Source organism: Miscanthus floridulus, chromosome 7, assembly GCF_019320115.1.
Source record: "Miscanthus floridulus cultivar M001 chromosome 7, ASM1932011v1, whole genome shotgun sequence".
In the NCBI taxonomy this organism is placed as follows: Eukaryota; Viridiplantae; Streptophyta; class Magnoliopsida; order Poales; family Poaceae; genus Miscanthus; species Miscanthus floridulus.
Window position 1 is genome coordinate 101,839,745 of NC_089586.1, and position 16,483 is coordinate 101,856,227.

Genomic DNA, 16,483 nt, shown 5'->3' on the forward strand with positions numbered 1-16,483 from the left:
TGATGTGGAAAAACTGTAAGTTATTTGGTTAAAGCAACTATAAAACCCACCAGGGGTGGATCTAGCACAAGGTCAACTAGGGTCGAGCCCCTCCTATTGTTGCCGACATTACGCAGGCCCTCCTACAAGTTTTTAGCCATTAATGTTTAAACGGAAATAAGGAGGATGATCCCCTCCTAGCATATGTTTCTAGATCCATCTCAAAAACCCACCCTCTCTCTCGTCTCCCTTGAAACTATTGTGAAATTTCTCTCTATTTCCACCCATTTGGAACAACAGAAAGCAAAAAAGGCAGGGTTCTAGGCGTTGTGAAAATTATATTACGTGGAAGCAGTAGCTTCTGAACATGTAGCTTCAAGTTCCATCAATTTAGTTGGTGTTTTGGTTTTTAGTAACAGAAACACTTTCTAGCTTATGTGCTTAACCAAACACAACTTTAATTTCTAGAATCCGGAGAAGTGCTTTGGTAGCCGTGGCACAGGGTAGATAAGTTTGACGTTTGGCTGCTTTGTGGTATTTGCAACTTTTTATTTATTTATCTTTAAGCTCAAGCCGAAACAGTTGTAAACGTGGATCCAAACCTCTGTAACTTTGTGCTCGCTTCTGCACCTAGTATACATATATTAATTTGTTCCCAACTGAGACTAATAACTAATTAATAATAATGTATCTCTCTATCCCTGAATAAATAGATTTCTAGAGTTGTCTTAAGTTAAACTTTTTAAACTTAGACCGAATTTCTAGAAAGACCCGTCAAGATTTATGACTTCGAATTAGTATAGTTAGATATATCATATATTATATTTTTATAATGTGCTCATTTTTTATGTCATAGATGTTGCTACTCTTTTATATATAGTTAGTCAAACTTAAGATGGTTTGACTTGCACGGATTCTAGGAATTGATTTATTTGAGGACGGAGGGAGTATATATTGACACATGTGTACTCCATCCATCCGACAAAGAATATCATTCTCACCTTCCGAGAAGTCAAACAATACATATTCATACCCTCAAGTACGGCAAGAATATAACCAGAACATGCATGCAAAACACTGAAATAAACCGCAAACCAAACTTGATTGGAACTTAGCACCGGCATACAAGTGATCGCCGGCTCTTTACAACAAATGCACAGGGACGTTACAACAAATGCACAGGGACGAAAGAGGCTGGAAAATTACAAATCGACAGCACGGCCATATGTGCATGCATGCATATGCATGCAGACTAGTCGTACCTCGTACGTGGAAAAGCAATCAAACCATGCATCATTCAAACCGAACCGAAAGGAGAAGACGTGTCACGTACGTGCGCGCCCATGCATGCGTGCAAGGAGGCAACGCACGTCGAGGCGTTGGTGATCGAGGCGCTCAGCACTTGAAGCCGGTGGGCACGGTCTTGCCGCAGTAGTTGAGGATGAGGCTGAGATCGATTGGCAGGTTGAGGTTGATGCCGAGGATGTTGCCCTTGATGGCGGTGCAGAGGCAGATGGCGGCCTCCAGGTCGACGAGCCCCTCCAGCAGCGGGCAGCATGGCTCCTTGGGCGGCACTCCCACCTTAGCCTTGATGAGGCCCAGCACGTTGGCGCACACGCCCAGCTTCAGCGCGTCGCGGGGGCACGTGCCGGACGACGACGGCGTGGGCGCCGGCGGCGGGGGGCACGTCCAGGCGCTGGCTACGCCCAGCACCACCAGGTTCACGGCCAGGAACAGCGCGAACGCCTTGGACGCCATTGCTCGATCACAAGCTAGCCTGCTCCTTCTCGCGCAGATCACTCTAATCAATGTAGTTAGAGAGCTCTTAGCTTGTTTGCGATGCTTTGGTCACGGTGCAAATACCAGGGGTATTTATAGTCGAGCCTTGGGATTTAAGAAATCGGTGCACTAGGCACAATAGCGTTCATGTGAACCCGGCTGGCCATCATGAGCCCGTTCGCTTGTTGATTTCAGCCAAGGCTTATCAGCCAACCAACAGTGTTTTCCTCTCACAACAAACCGGCAATAGCCAGGCTTATCAGCCCAGAAACCAACTAGCGAACAGGCCGATGCATCCATGTGAACCCGGTTAGGAAGAGTCGATCTGGATTATTATGCCTACATGCGTATAACTAGTGTTTTCCCCTGTGCGGTCTCGAATATTTTGTGCACGGCTTCGGTTGGCTCCGCAAATGGCCAAGATCGCTGCATGGGCTGGCTCACTCACGCTTGTTTTCATATGATCATTGGGTGCTATTTTAGCTTGGGATCTTGGCGTATCAGACGGTGCGTAGCGTGCGCAAGTGGTGCAAAGGCATTGGATGTCAAGCAAATGATGATTAAAAATGAATGTGGCGTGGCTGCGATCATCCATAGGATGCGCAAGAACCAAGGCCAGAGGAATAGCATGGCGCAGGGCCACTGGAGACAGGAGTTCATCTATCTTTGCTCTGTCCTTTTGCAAGAGCTGTTTGGGACCAGGTTCTCTCCTGGGAGAATTTCAGGGTGCATCTCCCACGACAGGACCCTACATGCATGGCTAATTGGTGGGAGGAAGAGGCAAGCAAGGTGCCCAAATAGGAACGCAAGCGGTTCAATGGAATACTAATTTACATTGTGTGGAACCTGTGGAAAGAGAGGAATAGGAGGATCTTCGAAAACGTCCACATGACGGCGCAGCAGGTGGCCTCGTTAACAAAAGAGGATATAATGCAAAGACATAAGGCGATGACGTTTGCTAGGTGAATCCTTTTCGCATGAGGATTTGATCTCTCCTACTTGGGTCCTAGTACCGTCGTGTATTGCGCCAGTGGGCACCATCTGTGAATAAAACTCTAAACTCTTTCTCTTACTTAATTGAGTGGCAGAGCTCCTGCCTTTATTTCAAAAAAGGTATTACAGATTAAACTAGCACCATTGGACGAGAAGTTTCTAAGCCACTAGCAAAATCTACATAAGTACTATGGTTTCGTTTATTAGCTTGGAAATGAAAATGAATGAATTGAATATTTCAGACACAAATTTTTGGGCCGCCATTGATCATTTGTTCCTATGGGCCGGCCTATCAACTTTAATCTGAGCCACATGGACCGGCCTTCTTATAGCTCGGAAAAGAAGCGACCAGCCTACAACGTGGCAGGCCTAGGCCTTGGGGGACATATGAAGGGAGGAAAGAAGTGATTCCCAAGGCACTTGGCCGGCGTTGGACTAGAGACTTGTCAACACACTTCAAATCAAGATCAAATGAAAAAAAAATCAAATTTTGATCTGTGTGAGTTTTAAGTCTTCACATATGTCATTTCTTTTCATTTTTTCTTGTCAACAGTTGAAACCAAACTGTCTCCATTTTGAGCAAGTGACTTGAATCATTTCAACACATATGACATATGAGTTCACTTCATGATTTCAAATCTCCTCTTCATATGATCCAACAATTATTTGATTCTTCTTAAAATATGCCTCCTAGCAGCTTGATTGGTTCCTCAATTCAATGGAAGTACTTTCTTCTTCACTTTAACCATAGTGCTCGGTGCTCAAGCCATTGCTTGCCCTTCGCCTTAGTATCTTGAAGTTCTTTCTTTGCTATCTTCACTCTATTAAGCCATCCTCAAGTCATAGTTTTTTTGAATCAATATTAAAGACACAATTGAAATCCATTTCATCAAAAATACTATTCTTGCTTGAATATTTGCCAAAATATCCATGTTTTTCTTTTCTTGATTTGATTCAACAAGCACTTTGAGTGAGAACAATCCATAGACATTACCTAATGTCTCATTATTTATTTGATAATTGTGTTTACCTTTGATTCAACTTGAAATTCCAAGTAATCATTAATCATGTCTAAGTCATATTTCAAGGATTATGCTTCACAATGTTTGACTTGGCTCGTCTCTTCACTTGGTTCAATGATATTTCATAATATAAATGCATGCCAACACAATGAGACTATATATATTCATAAGTCCATGTCTCTTTTTCTTCACACATTTTGGCTTGCCATATCTTCACAATTATAAACATTTACATGTCACAAAATTTCTCCATCTATCCCAAATTAAATCCAGTTCTAGAGTTGTCCTAAGTCAAACTATTTTAAGTTTAACCAAATTTGTAGAAAAGAGCACCTATATTTACTAGTATATTGTCCGTGCTAACGCTATGGTGACATTTAGGGTAACACATTAAACAATCATTCATCAAACTTGGTAAACAACTAACCTTATCTTATGAATTTGAAAAATATGGTAAATCTAAAGCAATCTATTATACTTAATCAATGGTTATTACAGATGTGTCATCCTGCTTCCTCCTCCTCCACTGGGTCCACCAAACCGATGCCGTCGCCGCCACCCGTGGCGCCCTAATGCCACGCCCGCTCTCTGCTCCTCCTAGCCCGGCGTGCAACAGTGCGACCGCGCCGGCCACATGACCAAGCTGGTGCTGAAGGGCCTCAACCTCACGGGCTCCCTCATCGCTGCGCTCCTCGCACTGCTTGCCGAGCTGCACATGCTGAGCCTCATGTCCAACGCCCTCCTAGGCCCCATCCCGGACCTCACCGTCCCACGATAACTTGCACTTATCATGCAAAACAGGGGTGTTTGGATTCAGGGACTAAAGTTTAGTAGATGTCACATCGGGTATTTAGATACTAATTAGAAAGACTAAACATGAGTCTAATTAGACTTAATAGATTCGTTTCGTAAATTAGTCTCAATCTGTGCAATTAGTTTTATAATTAGTCTACGTTTAATACTCTAAATCAGTGTCCAAACATTCGATGTGACAGTGACTAAATTTTAGCTGGGGGAACCAAACACCTGGGCAGGCATTGAAGCTTCATATTCAACATTGGTCGGAGTATCATTATCCAAAGTTATGGCTATGTAAAAGTTCCAATTCAGTAAAACACAATGTTATAGTCCCAGCAACAGATATGACATCACTAGGAAATCATCATCATCATCAAATAAAATCAAATCAAATCTTTAGTTTCTCAGCTGTCACAGTGCCGGTCTACTCCCTGGGTCGTCCGATTCTTCCATCGACGGCCTCCGGCTTCCTACAGTAATACAGTGCCTCGTGCCTAGGGATGAAAACGGTACGGATATTTTCTGACCGTATTCGAAACCGAATCCGTTTAGAGGGGTTGAGATCTGTCCGTATCCGAGTCCGGATATCCAACATCTGATACCGTATCCGTATCCGAATACTCAAATCGCATATTTATGATGTCGATATCCAATCGTATCCTATCCGACATAGTTGACACTATCCGTATTCGAATCCGAATCCGGACAGAAATATGAAAACAAATGTAATATCGGTGATATCCGTCCGTATCTGATCCGTTTTCGATGCACGCTCCATTTGAATTGATGATGTATTTATTTATTATCGGGTATCCTCTCCCTGATCTCTGTTAATTGTCAATTTCTTGTGAAGGTTGCCACAGCACCTTTCCCCTCTTTTGTGACTCTGTCTACATTTTTATTTTATTTTTTGGTATGTGCCACCTGTTCTTTTTTTTTGTCCCCGCAAGAGGATGGTTCCTACAAATTGCATGCTGTGGTTAGTTCACCGCAAAAACATCAAATGCGGTCATCTTTTTTCAGGTCTGACACTACTCTTCCCTTCTTTGCTCATAACCAAAGTTCTGCTCCCCTCAATTCTGTGCTCCACTATATGTATAAAGCCCAACAATAGGGAGAGTGCTGGGAGAGCATGGAATTCAGTCTTTCATCCAGGACGTGTGATTACCTCCTGAATTGTGCCTTCTTACACCTACTTGCAGACCATATCTTAATTGCAGGACCATGTGTTACCTTTCGTTATTATGGAATTAGCCCATTTAAAGTTCCCACAATTTCCTCATTACTTTGCTCGATATGCCTTCGATTTTTCAGGCAACCAAACTAATGTTGGAACTGCTAGTACTAATATTTCACAACATTATGATATGTTGGAATGTTGGATTGATCCATTGAGAACCTCAATAACACATTATGGAATGTAAGGACTGCTCATGCTTACATCAATGTACTCCAAATTCGTTTATTCTGTTTACTAATCATAGTGAAATGCTACATGATTTTCATGCCTCCACCTTTTTGTCCCATACAAATTTGAGCTAAGAGACTCCAAACCTTGCTTACTGAATCAGTTTCGTATTCATGTTAATAGCAAGCCGCTGTTAAACAGAACCTTAATAGGAAACGGTGTGATCTTACTAAAAATACCTCAATGCAAAGGTTTACTGCTTTTTCCTCTAATTTTATATGGACTCACTCTAATCTTAATTGATTTCAGTAACCTTTTTGCATGATGGAATGTCCTGGCCGACCTTATATGCATAAAGGCACAGTTTGTTTGAAAATAGCATAGTACACAAGGGCTGATCTGGTGGCTTCCTGATGCTCTGACTATAGGAAAGGTAATATCTGCTGAAATATCATGACACCACAATTCCACATTCTGATTTTTGACCATGCCATTTCCTTTGACATAGGGACTGCATAGAGGAAGATGATGAATCTGTCTTAGAGAGTCAAAGGCTAACGAGCTGTGCAGAATGCTCAATGCAGACTTCAGGTTGAGGCTTAGCTATCGTTTCGATGCAATTTTTGCATTTCTTCAGAAAAATTTAGTATCATTTGGTACATCGCATACCTGAAATATGTAAACAAAGTACTAATTTTCTAGCTCATATCTGTTCAGATCAGTGCATTTATCAGGGCTTCCCTACTTTACATATAAATAATAGTCTTCAGTTACGTTCTTAAGAAATCGTTTACTTCATGATATACATAACCCACTAATGGGTATCTACATTTTTAACGTTCAAAATAGATAATGGTTGCCTGTTTTTTTAACAATATGTTGATGGCTTTAAACATAGTTTGGGGTATTTTTCCTCATTTGTCACAGCAGTAATATCTTACATGAAAGCTGACCAATGTAATCCAGCTACAGGTGACCATTGTGCTTACTATTTAGCCTAACAATATCATGTCAAGCAGCATTGTGTTAATAATGTGTCCCCCCCCCCCCCCCCCCCCCCCCCCCTATATTATAGTTCCTTTCATCCTTGTATATTTTGTACTGCTGCTTCCAGCCTCTCCATCTTCATTTTGTGGTTCACATGTGAGCATGGCAACTGATACAGGCATGATGTCTTTAACTACTGGAGCTAAGAGAAAGAACACTACCTACGTACCTTGATACAACCAATGTCATGTATAATTTCGTGAATAGTAATGATACAGTACGGTAAACAGTTCAGCGAGATGTTCCTTTGGTTATATCATGTCAATATCAACCACTGTTCGCAAGACAAGTGTAAATATTAACAAGGTACATGTTGCCCTTTTGCTTTGTGCAGCTCTACTGTAAACACAGGGAATGCAGACATATACACCTTTTATATGTGCATTATTTAATACAAAAGTTAAACTATAGTTCAGCCTGCCCGCAGCGAAGCGCGGGTTGCCATCTAGTTCCATGATTTTAAAACCCACTATTCCTCTCTGCAACTTCTAATCCGCATCAACAAAGGAAGCAGTGACACAAAGATAAATATCATCATTATAGTTATCACCAGTTTCTTTATACCTCCACTTATCAACAGCAAAATTCAACCCCCAAGATGTTTCAGATATGGATTACAGAGTACCCTTTCCCCTTGCATAAAGAGTCATGACATCTCGGTCTAAAGTTGAGCGGCTTTAGAAGATAAACAAAACGCTGAAAGCCACTTCCTTCAACAAGTGAAAGCAATTGAGATCAGGACCAGCATTGCTCTCAGCATCTTAATGAAAAGACTCCAAAGGATAAGTGCATCTATTACCAGAGTCAGCACTGCCACCATCTCATTTCAGTATCAAGAAACACCTGATGCCCATCATTGCTTCTATTACCTACACAAACATAAATCTCAACAATGTCTGCTGCACCTTTGTAAATTTCAAAACAAAAAAACATAATAGAACCTAAAGCAGAAATGGCATTGTTGTAGAACATTTTACAATATTAATTATGCCACTAAATCTAACCAATTGTACAGATTTCAGTACGAGCAATTCACAACACATAAAACAAGCCATAAAGAAAGTTTCCTTTTTAATGAAAGTACACATGTATGCAAACTTTAAAATGAAAAGAAGAAATTAGCCACCACCAGCAAGCCATAAACGACGAGTATCTTTGTTCCTACTGCAGATACAATCTTATGCTTCTCTTTGGACCACTGTGAAAATTATATTTTAGAATACTTACTGTAAGGGAATAACAATTTAGCTACTAACCTTTGGACCAAGATTCGAAAACAAAGACTGGGCATTTCAATACCAACAGCCAACTGAATCATATCTGAATAACAAAGACTGTTGATTACTAACCTCCTTGCACTGTCCATGCCGTGCATAAGCATTCAACATGTCCAAAACACGACACCTCTGCCATCAGTCTCCTGTTGTGCAAGGCCGAACACACGCTCTGCTTGGTGGATGAGCCCGCACTTGGCATACATGTCCACAAATGCACTGACCAAGAACAAATCCACCTCCGTACCTCCTGATCGCATGCCCGTGCGCCTGGACGCAAAGATCAACGTTTGCCACCTCGCTGCATGCCAGCACCACAGCTGTCATCGTGTACCCGTCGACCGGCAGCAGTAGCTCTGAGAACTCCTCGCGAACCCCAGCACGGGCGCCCACTTAGCCGCGCCCACGTAATTAGCGAGAACGGCGTTCCCGAAGACGCCGTTCTTTGCGGGACTTTCGTCGAACAGCCTCTGGGCGTCCAGGTACCGGCCGGACCCGCCGTATGATGCGGCGAGCGCGCAAGACACGAAGACGCTACCGAACCAGCCGGACTTGGAGGCGAGCGCGTGGAGCGTCTCCGCGGCGGAGGGCGTGGAGTGGAGCGCGGAGCAGAGGGCGTACGAGTCGAGGGGCACGCGGCCGGATGCAGAGGAAGGAGCCCGCAGGGGGCTCGAGCCGTACCATGAAGAGGTCAAGCTCCTCGTCGCCGGACGGCCCTCCCGCGGCCGCGACGGAGAGCGGCGGGGGGCACGCGGCGATCTGCGCGTCAATGCGGGGGAGTTAGTCGGAGGGCGTGGCGACGCGGATGCAGGCGACGTGCGCCTCCAGGGGGCGTTCGATCGTACAGCAGGTGCGACGCGATGGCCGCCTTCTCCCTCTCCCCGTCCACGGCGACCATAGGCGCGCGGAGGAGGAGGGCAAGCAAGCGACGGCCCCGCCCGGCCGCGCGGCCTCGCCTAGCGGCAGCGCGCCTCACCGTCCTTGCCGCGTCCCCGCCCTGCAACGCCTCTGCCACGGCCTCGCCTTGCCCGGCGGCGGCTGGTCGGCTCCTCCAGCGGCAGGGAATTGCGGAAAGCGTTGATGATTCATTTTTTCGGGAAAAAAAAGGCAACGTAGGCATTGGGTGCTTCTGGGATTCGATCCCTGGTGGCGGTGTCGGAGGGGCCTGCGGGGCTGGGGTTCGTTTGCGCGCAGGAGGACGAGGAGGTTGACACACGTGATTTGGACCGTTGGATTTGAGCGAGTTAGGACGGAGAAGGTTTATAAGGCCCTGTCTAGATTGCAAATCTGGACACCGTAGCACGTTTCGTTTATATTTGACAAACTTTGTCTGATCATGGACTAATTAGGCTCAAAAGATTCGTCTCGTGATTTACAACCAAATTGTGCAATTAGTTATTTTTTTTACCTACATTTAATGCTCCATGCATGCGTCTAAAAATTGATGTGATGGAAAGAGAGTGAAAAAACTTGGAATTTTGAGGTAATCTAAACAAGGCCTAAGTAAATCTGCACAGACTGTTTTGAAGGTGTCGATTTTCTAGGTATATTTTTTTTATGGATGGGTGCCTTTTCAATTTTTGGGTTTAGCAAAAAAAAAGTTGGTGAATTATGATGTTTCATCATTCATAATTCATAATTCTATACAAGCAAATTCCTTACTGCAAGGGAAGGCGTCTATGTTTGTGCCTCTGGCTCTGGCGCAAATTCAAGCAAGGGATGATGAAGTAGTTCGAACTGATTAGCTTGTTCTAAACATCGTATATTAATTTGTATAGAAGTATAAACGTGAACAGAACTAGCAAACACACACGTGTTCCAAAATTGAAGATCTGTTCATATGGACACTACTTCAAACCCAAAAACACCCTATCTGTATGTATTGTGGACTATTTTACTATTAATGTATTAATGTATATATATCTGTACTAAAAAATGGAGCAATAGACAAAAGACGGTAGAGCCGTGCCGGTGCCGCAAAATGATGTGCTTCCGTTAGCTGCTAACTTGCTAAGCTTTGCTTCCGAACATCAGGTATCCAAGAAGTGAAGATAACAAGAAGACGAGCAGCACCAAAGTCGCCGAGAAGCCCCCAGGAGACGACGCCTTTGTTTTCCGGAGGAGATCCTGAAAAGGAGCAGCTTCGACCGTTAGTGATCAGAAACCAAAGCTGGAAACAGCAAACAGAGTCGGAGAATGAGTTTTTTTTTTTTTTTACGCCGAGGTTGGAGGACTTCTGGTCATAGGCAAACAGCGACAGCTGCTGGTGCTGTTAACTTATTTGCAGCAAAAAAACAGCCGTTGCACAGTGCCAGCAGAGAGAAGCTACAGCTGCTGGTGCTGCAAATAAGCTGTAACTTATTTGCAGCCGAACAGTCTGATATTATGACTTACCTCATCTTGCATTATATAACCTTTTGTAGAAAAAAGATCAATCCCCAAAAATTGTTGAACTTGGTGGTTTGCTTAATGTAGCAATAATTTAACCAGCTTCTATGCATTATCAGGATGATAAAAACATATTGCTCATTAATTTCCTAAATTTTTAAATGTTACTTTTTCTAAAAGGATTAATAAAACTGTAAAGCGCCAAAAATATTATGGAACTCATAAAACTATCACATAAGAGTAAAAGGGAAAGATTCAAATTACTCACCTCAAGTTTGTCTTATGTTTAGATAACCCCTAAACTAATGTTTGATTTGATTTACTCCCCAAACTATTTCAACTTGGTCCAATTTACCCATTTGATTTTTTTCTCCATGTACAAGTGAAGTTTTAATTTCCAATTATGTGAGGTGATAGCAAACATCATAGGTTGTGTAAGCAAGTGCATCATAGCTTTTTATCATTATTTTGATAGTTGATGATATCAAATAATAATAAATTAACACTAGAGATACAAAATTGTATGAAACATAATGATGGAAAACCCAAAATGTACTTTTAGCATAAATTGTGATGTCCGCTATCACCTCACAAAATTTGTAAACTAAACTCAGCTTGCAAGTGGAGAAACAAAAAAAACACAAGTCTTGTTAAGGGATATAAATTGGACGGAGTGAAATAGTTGTGTGTGGGGGTGTTTAAATCGAACCAAATGTTCTGGTTATCCAGATATAAGCCAAACTTGTGTAATTTGAACTTTTCCAAAAATATAAAAGGGTTACTTAAGAAAAGTAATGTAAATATGAAATAAATAAAGCGACTAGTCTCTTCAATACTTTTATTTCTAGAAAATAGAGAGGGAAACACATCAGAAGAAAAAGTCCTACCAGCTCTTTCTGAATCTTCTTGTTTTCCTCTGCATATCTACTTTCCAATTCTAACTTGGATACAGAGTCATCCTGAAAAGGTCCTGTCAGCTCTTTTCTGAATCTTCTTGTTTTCCTCTGCATATCTACTTTCCAGTTCTAACTTGGATGTAGAGTCATCCTGAGAGTCACAAAACAATCAACGACATGTCAGGGGTAAAGTGAATGTTCAGGGCAGACAGTATACAAATATTTTGAAATTCTAACATCCTGGATTAATGGTGCCGATAATCATGGTGGAATTAATATAAGGAATCAAATTTCTCAATTGTCAAACGTTATTCTGGTACAAAAACAATTGTAAGAGAAAGGTATTCACATTACAATTAAACAGGAGCATGTTGTCTTCTTACGATAGATTTTTTTTTTCTGTCCTCTTTTTTTTCGGGTTGAGGGAGGGGTTGCAGATATTATGATAGAGTTTCATGAAAACGAAACTATTCAGTGAATCAATATCATCAAAGCACAGTATTTCCATGATCACTGAAGTTAAATCCGTTTTTTAAGATTATATGCTATGCAACAGGTGATCAGCACAACATCCATATTTGAATCTGAGAGAACACAAAGACAAACGATATTTAGGTGGAACTAGAGTCACCTCAGCATCTGAAGCTTGTGATCTACATGTATGCCCTTGTCCTGCTGCCTGAAAAACAATGGAAGGCACCATTCATATTACACTAGGAACGACCATGGCATCATTTGCTCACATGCAGTAAGGCTATTTAGTAATTACAGAGTTGGACGTCGATGGTCTCCCCACTTCATGGTCCACATCTGAATCAAGAGATCCATCCTCTTCCTCTGTTTCCTCAGGCACTGGTGAGGGAGGATTGGCAGGGACATAGACCACCCTCACCTTGAACTCCTCAACTAACTTGCCTGGTGCTTTACTGAACTATACAAGCCACAACGTTAGCGTTACACGATACTCTTTGACTGTAAAAATAAGCAATGCACAGTGCCACTGAGACTCCATAAACTCGAGTTCTGAAAGAATTTACCATGCCAGGGACAATGTCCTTCTGCGTTGTCCCCTCCTCCGCGGCAATGCTCTGAACAAGAAACTTATCCTTGCAGTGGTAGTCCGGGGGGATCTCCTTGGGCGCTTGCATCGTAACTACAACAATTTCAGCATAGCAATGAGAACGATCGATCAACCATACGACAAAGAAACACAAAGCATACGGGCGAAGCAGACGCACTTGTGATGCCGCAGGATCCCCTGGGCGGCACGACACCGGAGGCAGGCCGCACCGCGTACTTCCTTGGGTTCGTCGTCTTGACCTGCAGATTCCGCGAGATATACAGGCGGGGGGGGGGGGGGGGGGGGGGGGGGGGGGGGGGGGGGCAACCAATCGCTTTAGCCTGATTCTGATGCACAAGATTGCATCTTTCACCAAAACAAATTCATCAAATTTGTTACCTTGAAAGCCACCCACTGATCGGTCTTGTTGATGAGCTCAAGACATGCTGAATTGTGCTTCTTGGGCTCGACTGCTCACGGCGTCAAACACAGAGGACCCGATCAGTCTGATATGCCGAAAGCACAGGCAACAAGAAACACGACGAACCAGGATAAGTACAACTGTACAAGCACTTACATGGCATCTTCAACTCGGAAGGACAGACCCGAAGCAGCGTGTTACTCATGGCAGCGATCAAGAAACAAGGATCAGGAGGGGAAATTGAGCGCCCCGCTTTCTCCTCTCCTCTCCTCTCGAGAACCAAGAATTCGGAAGATCCAATCCAAGAACCCGAAAACTGATGAAATAATATCCAAGACGGGGGCCCCCGCGACGTTTCCTGCTCCCGGAAGCAAAAGTATCGGGACACGAGAGAGACAAATTAAAGCCATGTTATGACGAGTACGGCAGCGCAGGGCTGAGGGCTCGGTCCTTTCGGTAGAGGGAAGAAGAAGAACCGAATTGGAGGACGAGATGGGCTCGGACTCTGGAGGAGGGTGGAGTTTAGGTTGGCATAAACTAAGGTATAGGAGGCCGAGTAATGATTGGCTGCGGGCTGCGGCGGTGGCGCCGTCCATGGGTCTCCCCACTGCAATCCTTTCGCCGTTTCACGCGTTGGTTGGCAGAAGTGGTTGGATTCGGGCAACCCCAAGTCCGCGAGCACCGCCCATTGCCAGTTAGGATCGTCTGGTGATCGCGCCGCCCACCCTGGCGGACGTGTTGCCTTGTCACCTTGCGGCCGTCGACGAAAACGAGACACCAGAATACCAGAATGAAGTTTCATCAGTGAACCTTTTGCCGTAAACTGCAAAAAGGCCAGCTGCCACTGTTGGATGGGGATCTCTCATCTTTTTGTGAGCCTGACGGTGCCTGGCCTCTGCAGGCGCCACAGTGAACTAGGGCAGAGTTTTGCTGTCCACCTCATCTGAGGATCGGTCGTTTTACCTGAAAGTCTGTGTTTCCGCAGATTATCATTATCCCCGTTGCTGTCGGTAAGCGTTCGTTAGAATGATGATTCAGACGCCAAAAACTTGCTGTCCTTGTGAACTGCGTCCCACGATCTAACAGGATTGAAGATATTATTAGATGCACTGTTGTTTCTGCATTATTGGCGGTCTCGCAGACAATGATTCTAAATTTCGTAGCAGTCTTTTCCTTCACTCCCAGCTCTCTTGCCAGCGATAGCGTTCAATTCCCATGTCCTACTCTGATAACGCATTTGAAATAAAAATTACTCTGATACCCCATTTGAAATAATTTTTTTTGATTTAACCAGGTTGGTTTAGTTGGCATCTTCAAATCAACAAGCAGTTTAATTCCCATGTTTCATTTTCTTGTGCTGATTACACTGTGATCTACTTCGACTTTAACAGTTCCAGGGGTGTCCTCGCCTGAGAGCAGCACTCCGCATATACATGAATAGCACTAGTTTGATAACTACTACTACAAATCAAACTAACAGCGAGTGTATCACAATCATCTTGTTTACGGGTGCATCTAAATGAATTATGTGCGTTGCATCTATACACATGACACATAACCACTGATGCTGGATGTATCCAATGCAGAGCAACCAGTACTGAAGACTAAAACAGCCTAGCGATGATGCTGGATGTCTCCAGAGCAACCAGTAGTGAAGACAAACAGCCTAGCAGCAGGTATGTAGCCGCACCTGGAAGTGGAAATAAAATCATCACACTAATTGAGCATAAGATTATGACTGAAGAATATGGATACATGAGCTATGTAGGTTCATGTATCATATGCATCAAGCCAGAGTGAAAACATTGCTTGGTGGAAAAATTAAGTGCATCCCACTTTTTTGGTGGTAAGCCCTAATCCTAGAAAGTAGAAACAGCGTGCCTGCTCAGCAAACTTCAATTGCTTACCATATTTTTCGCTTTGTATTGAGAACAAAGCAATTACAAGCGCAGCAGAGGGCGCAGACAAGTTTGCGTAAGACCGCCACACTTAACGCCTGAAATGCTTACCGAAATTGCAACTTCGCAAACAGCAACGCTGTATCACAGAATGGCGGATTAGTGGTACTACAATAACAAGGATTAGCATACGAGGAAGGTGCTTCGAGCGCACACGAATCTCAAGAGCAAGTTGCTGAGCCAGGCCTCGAACACGCCGAGGCAAGCCCCAGCGACGACGTCGAGGACGTAGTGCCGGCCAAGGAGCACCCTGGACGCCGACGTCGCGGTGGCCCAGAGGAACAGCGCCTCGCGGGGGCGGAAGCCGCCGGCGGAGAGGAAGGAAGCGACGAGGAAGGCGCGGGAGGAGTGGCCGCTGGGAAAAGACCAGTGGTCAGCGGCGACGGCGACGTACATGTCCTTGGCGTTGTAGGCCGGGCGCGGGCGGCGGACGACGACCTTGACGAGGCCGACGAGGATGAGGTCCAGCACGAGGCCAGCGACAAGGCCTGCCAGGAGCGGGGAGGCCGCCCCGGACGCGTTGGCGTTGGCGGGGGACGCGGAGAGGAGGAGCAGGGAGATGGGGACGGGCAGCCAGATGCGGCCGTCGCCGGCGATCTCGAGCGTCTTGAGAAGGAGGCGCGGCACCGGGAGGAAGAGGGCGTGCAGGCGGAGGGATACGGCCGCGTCGAGGCCCCGGACACCGCCTAGGAGGGTGGGCTTTGACGGCGCCAGCGCCCGCGGCGAGGTGGTGGTTGCTGTTGCCATGCGCGCCGGCAGGGGCGATTGGGGAAGTTTGTCGAACTGGAATCGTGGCCGAGGGGAAATCCGACGAAGCAAGATCTCGTTTCGGTGGGTTCGACCCATTGGGCCTTCTTGTCACTTAGATATTGGGCTCAAAATGGCAGAGTTATACGAGAAAAGAAATCCATTTGACATCCCTAGTTTTCATCGAAGCCTGATTCGCCTCTTCTAATTGGAAAAAACGTTTGTCCCCTCCAAAAAAAAAAATGGAAACCCGTTTTTCTCTCTCTCTTTATTTCTTTATAAACCGTCTAAATGTGCTCCATGGATGGTTCCGAAAGCGATTTTGGTTGACCAAGGCTACGTCAACCACGATACATAGTGATAAATCAGATTATGTTAATAATTCAAAGCACGTCAGCCATACCGCTAAACGTGGTAAATCGCACTGCGTAGATAAGTGTAGGAGTTAATTAAACTTTTATTGAAAAATGTAGGAATAATTAAAAATTGTATAAATACTTTTAAAGAAATTCTGCAATTAACAATCCTAAAATCTACTTTAATCTTAGAAAAATATATACATTTGGCTTTAGCTCTAAAATTTGAAAGTGGTTCATATCTTCCTAAAATCATACTATACATTGTGGTGCTAAGCTTGAAATTATTTGAAATTTATATACTCTCCATTTGATGTTTATTTGTCTGTAGATGCTTTTGTAATCTAATTGTCTATG

General features: G+C 44.2%; 3 protein-coding genes and 1 pseudogene across 6 annotated transcripts; all 4 read right to left on the reverse strand.

Moving 5' to 3' along the window:
• Positions 1-1,049: 1,049 nt before the first annotated feature.
• LOC136464009 (14 kDa proline-rich protein DC2.15-like) lies at positions 1,050-1,814 on the reverse strand. Its single transcript, XM_066462973.1, has one exon. It carries the CDS (start codon positions 1,735-1,737, stop codon positions 1,375-1,377), a length of 363 nt encoding a protein of 120 aa, XP_066319070.1. The 5' UTR covers positions 1,738-1,814; the 3' UTR covers positions 1,050-1,374.
• A 5,434-nt stretch (positions 1,815-7,248) lies between these two features.
• LOC136464010 (uncharacterized) lies at positions 7,249-9,576 on the reverse strand. 3 transcript variants are annotated; one of them, XM_066462976.1, is made up of 4 exons: positions 9,146-9,576; positions 8,376-9,059; positions 7,826-7,895; positions 7,249-7,732 (listed from the first exon to the last, which is right to left on the reverse strand). In XM_066462976.1, the coding sequence occupies exons 1-2, from the start codon at positions 9,418-9,420 to the stop codon at positions 8,624-8,626; spliced, it is 711 nt and encodes a 236-aa protein (XP_066319073.1). In that variant the 5' UTR covers positions 9,421-9,576; the 3' UTR covers positions 7,249-7,732; positions 7,826-7,895; positions 8,376-8,623. The 3 variants fall into 3 exon arrangements, with proteins under 3 accessions (XP_066319073.1, XP_066319072.1, XP_066319071.1); XM_066462975.1 differs by having other exon boundaries at positions 7,249-7,736; XM_066462974.1 differs by having other exon boundaries at positions 7,249-7,895.
• Positions 9,577-10,095: 519 nt separating this feature from the next.
• Positions 10,096-13,589, reverse strand: LOC136464012 (vesicle-associated protein 1-3-like; annotated as a pseudogene).
• Positions 13,590-14,390: 801 nt separating this feature from the next.
• LOC136464013 (probable lipid phosphate phosphatase beta) lies at positions 14,391-15,829 on the reverse strand. Of its 2 annotated transcripts, XM_066462977.1 has the most exons (3): positions 15,178-15,829; positions 14,973-15,102; positions 14,391-14,755 (listed from the first exon to the last, which is right to left on the reverse strand). In XM_066462977.1, exons 1-2 carry the CDS (start codon positions 15,768-15,770, stop codon positions 15,006-15,008), a joined length of 690 nt encoding a protein of 229 aa, XP_066319074.1. In that variant the 5' UTR covers positions 15,771-15,829; the 3' UTR covers positions 14,391-14,755; positions 14,973-15,005. The 2 variants fall into 2 exon arrangements, with proteins under 2 accessions (XP_066319074.1, XP_066319075.1); XM_066462978.1 differs by lacking the exon at positions 14,391-14,755 and having other exon boundaries at positions 14,977-15,829.
• Between the last annotated feature and the right edge of the window lie 654 nt (positions 15,830-16,483).

Bases quoted from the DNA above. Each gene is read 5' to 3' on its own strand.
- LOC136464009 (XM_066462973.1), bottom strand. From the start codon at position 1,737: ATGGCGTCCAAGGCGTTCGCGCTGTTCCTGGCCGTGAACCTGGTGGTG.
- LOC136464010 (XM_066462976.1), bottom strand. From the start codon at position 9,420: ATGCCTACGTTGCCTTTTTTTTCCCGAAAAAATGAATCATCAACGCTT. The intron at 9,060-9,145 runs GTACGATCGAAC...ATTGACGCGCAG, and splicing joins GCCATCGCGTCGCACCTGCT to ATCGCCGCGTGCCCCCCGCC.
- LOC136464013 (XM_066462977.1), bottom strand. From the start codon at position 15,770: ATGGCAACAGCAACCACCACCTCGCCGCGGGCGCTGGCGCCGTCAAAG. The intron at 15,103-15,177 runs GTGCGCTCGAAG...TCTGTGATACAG, and splicing joins AACTTGCTCTTGAGATTCGT to CGTTGCTGTTTGCGAAGTTG.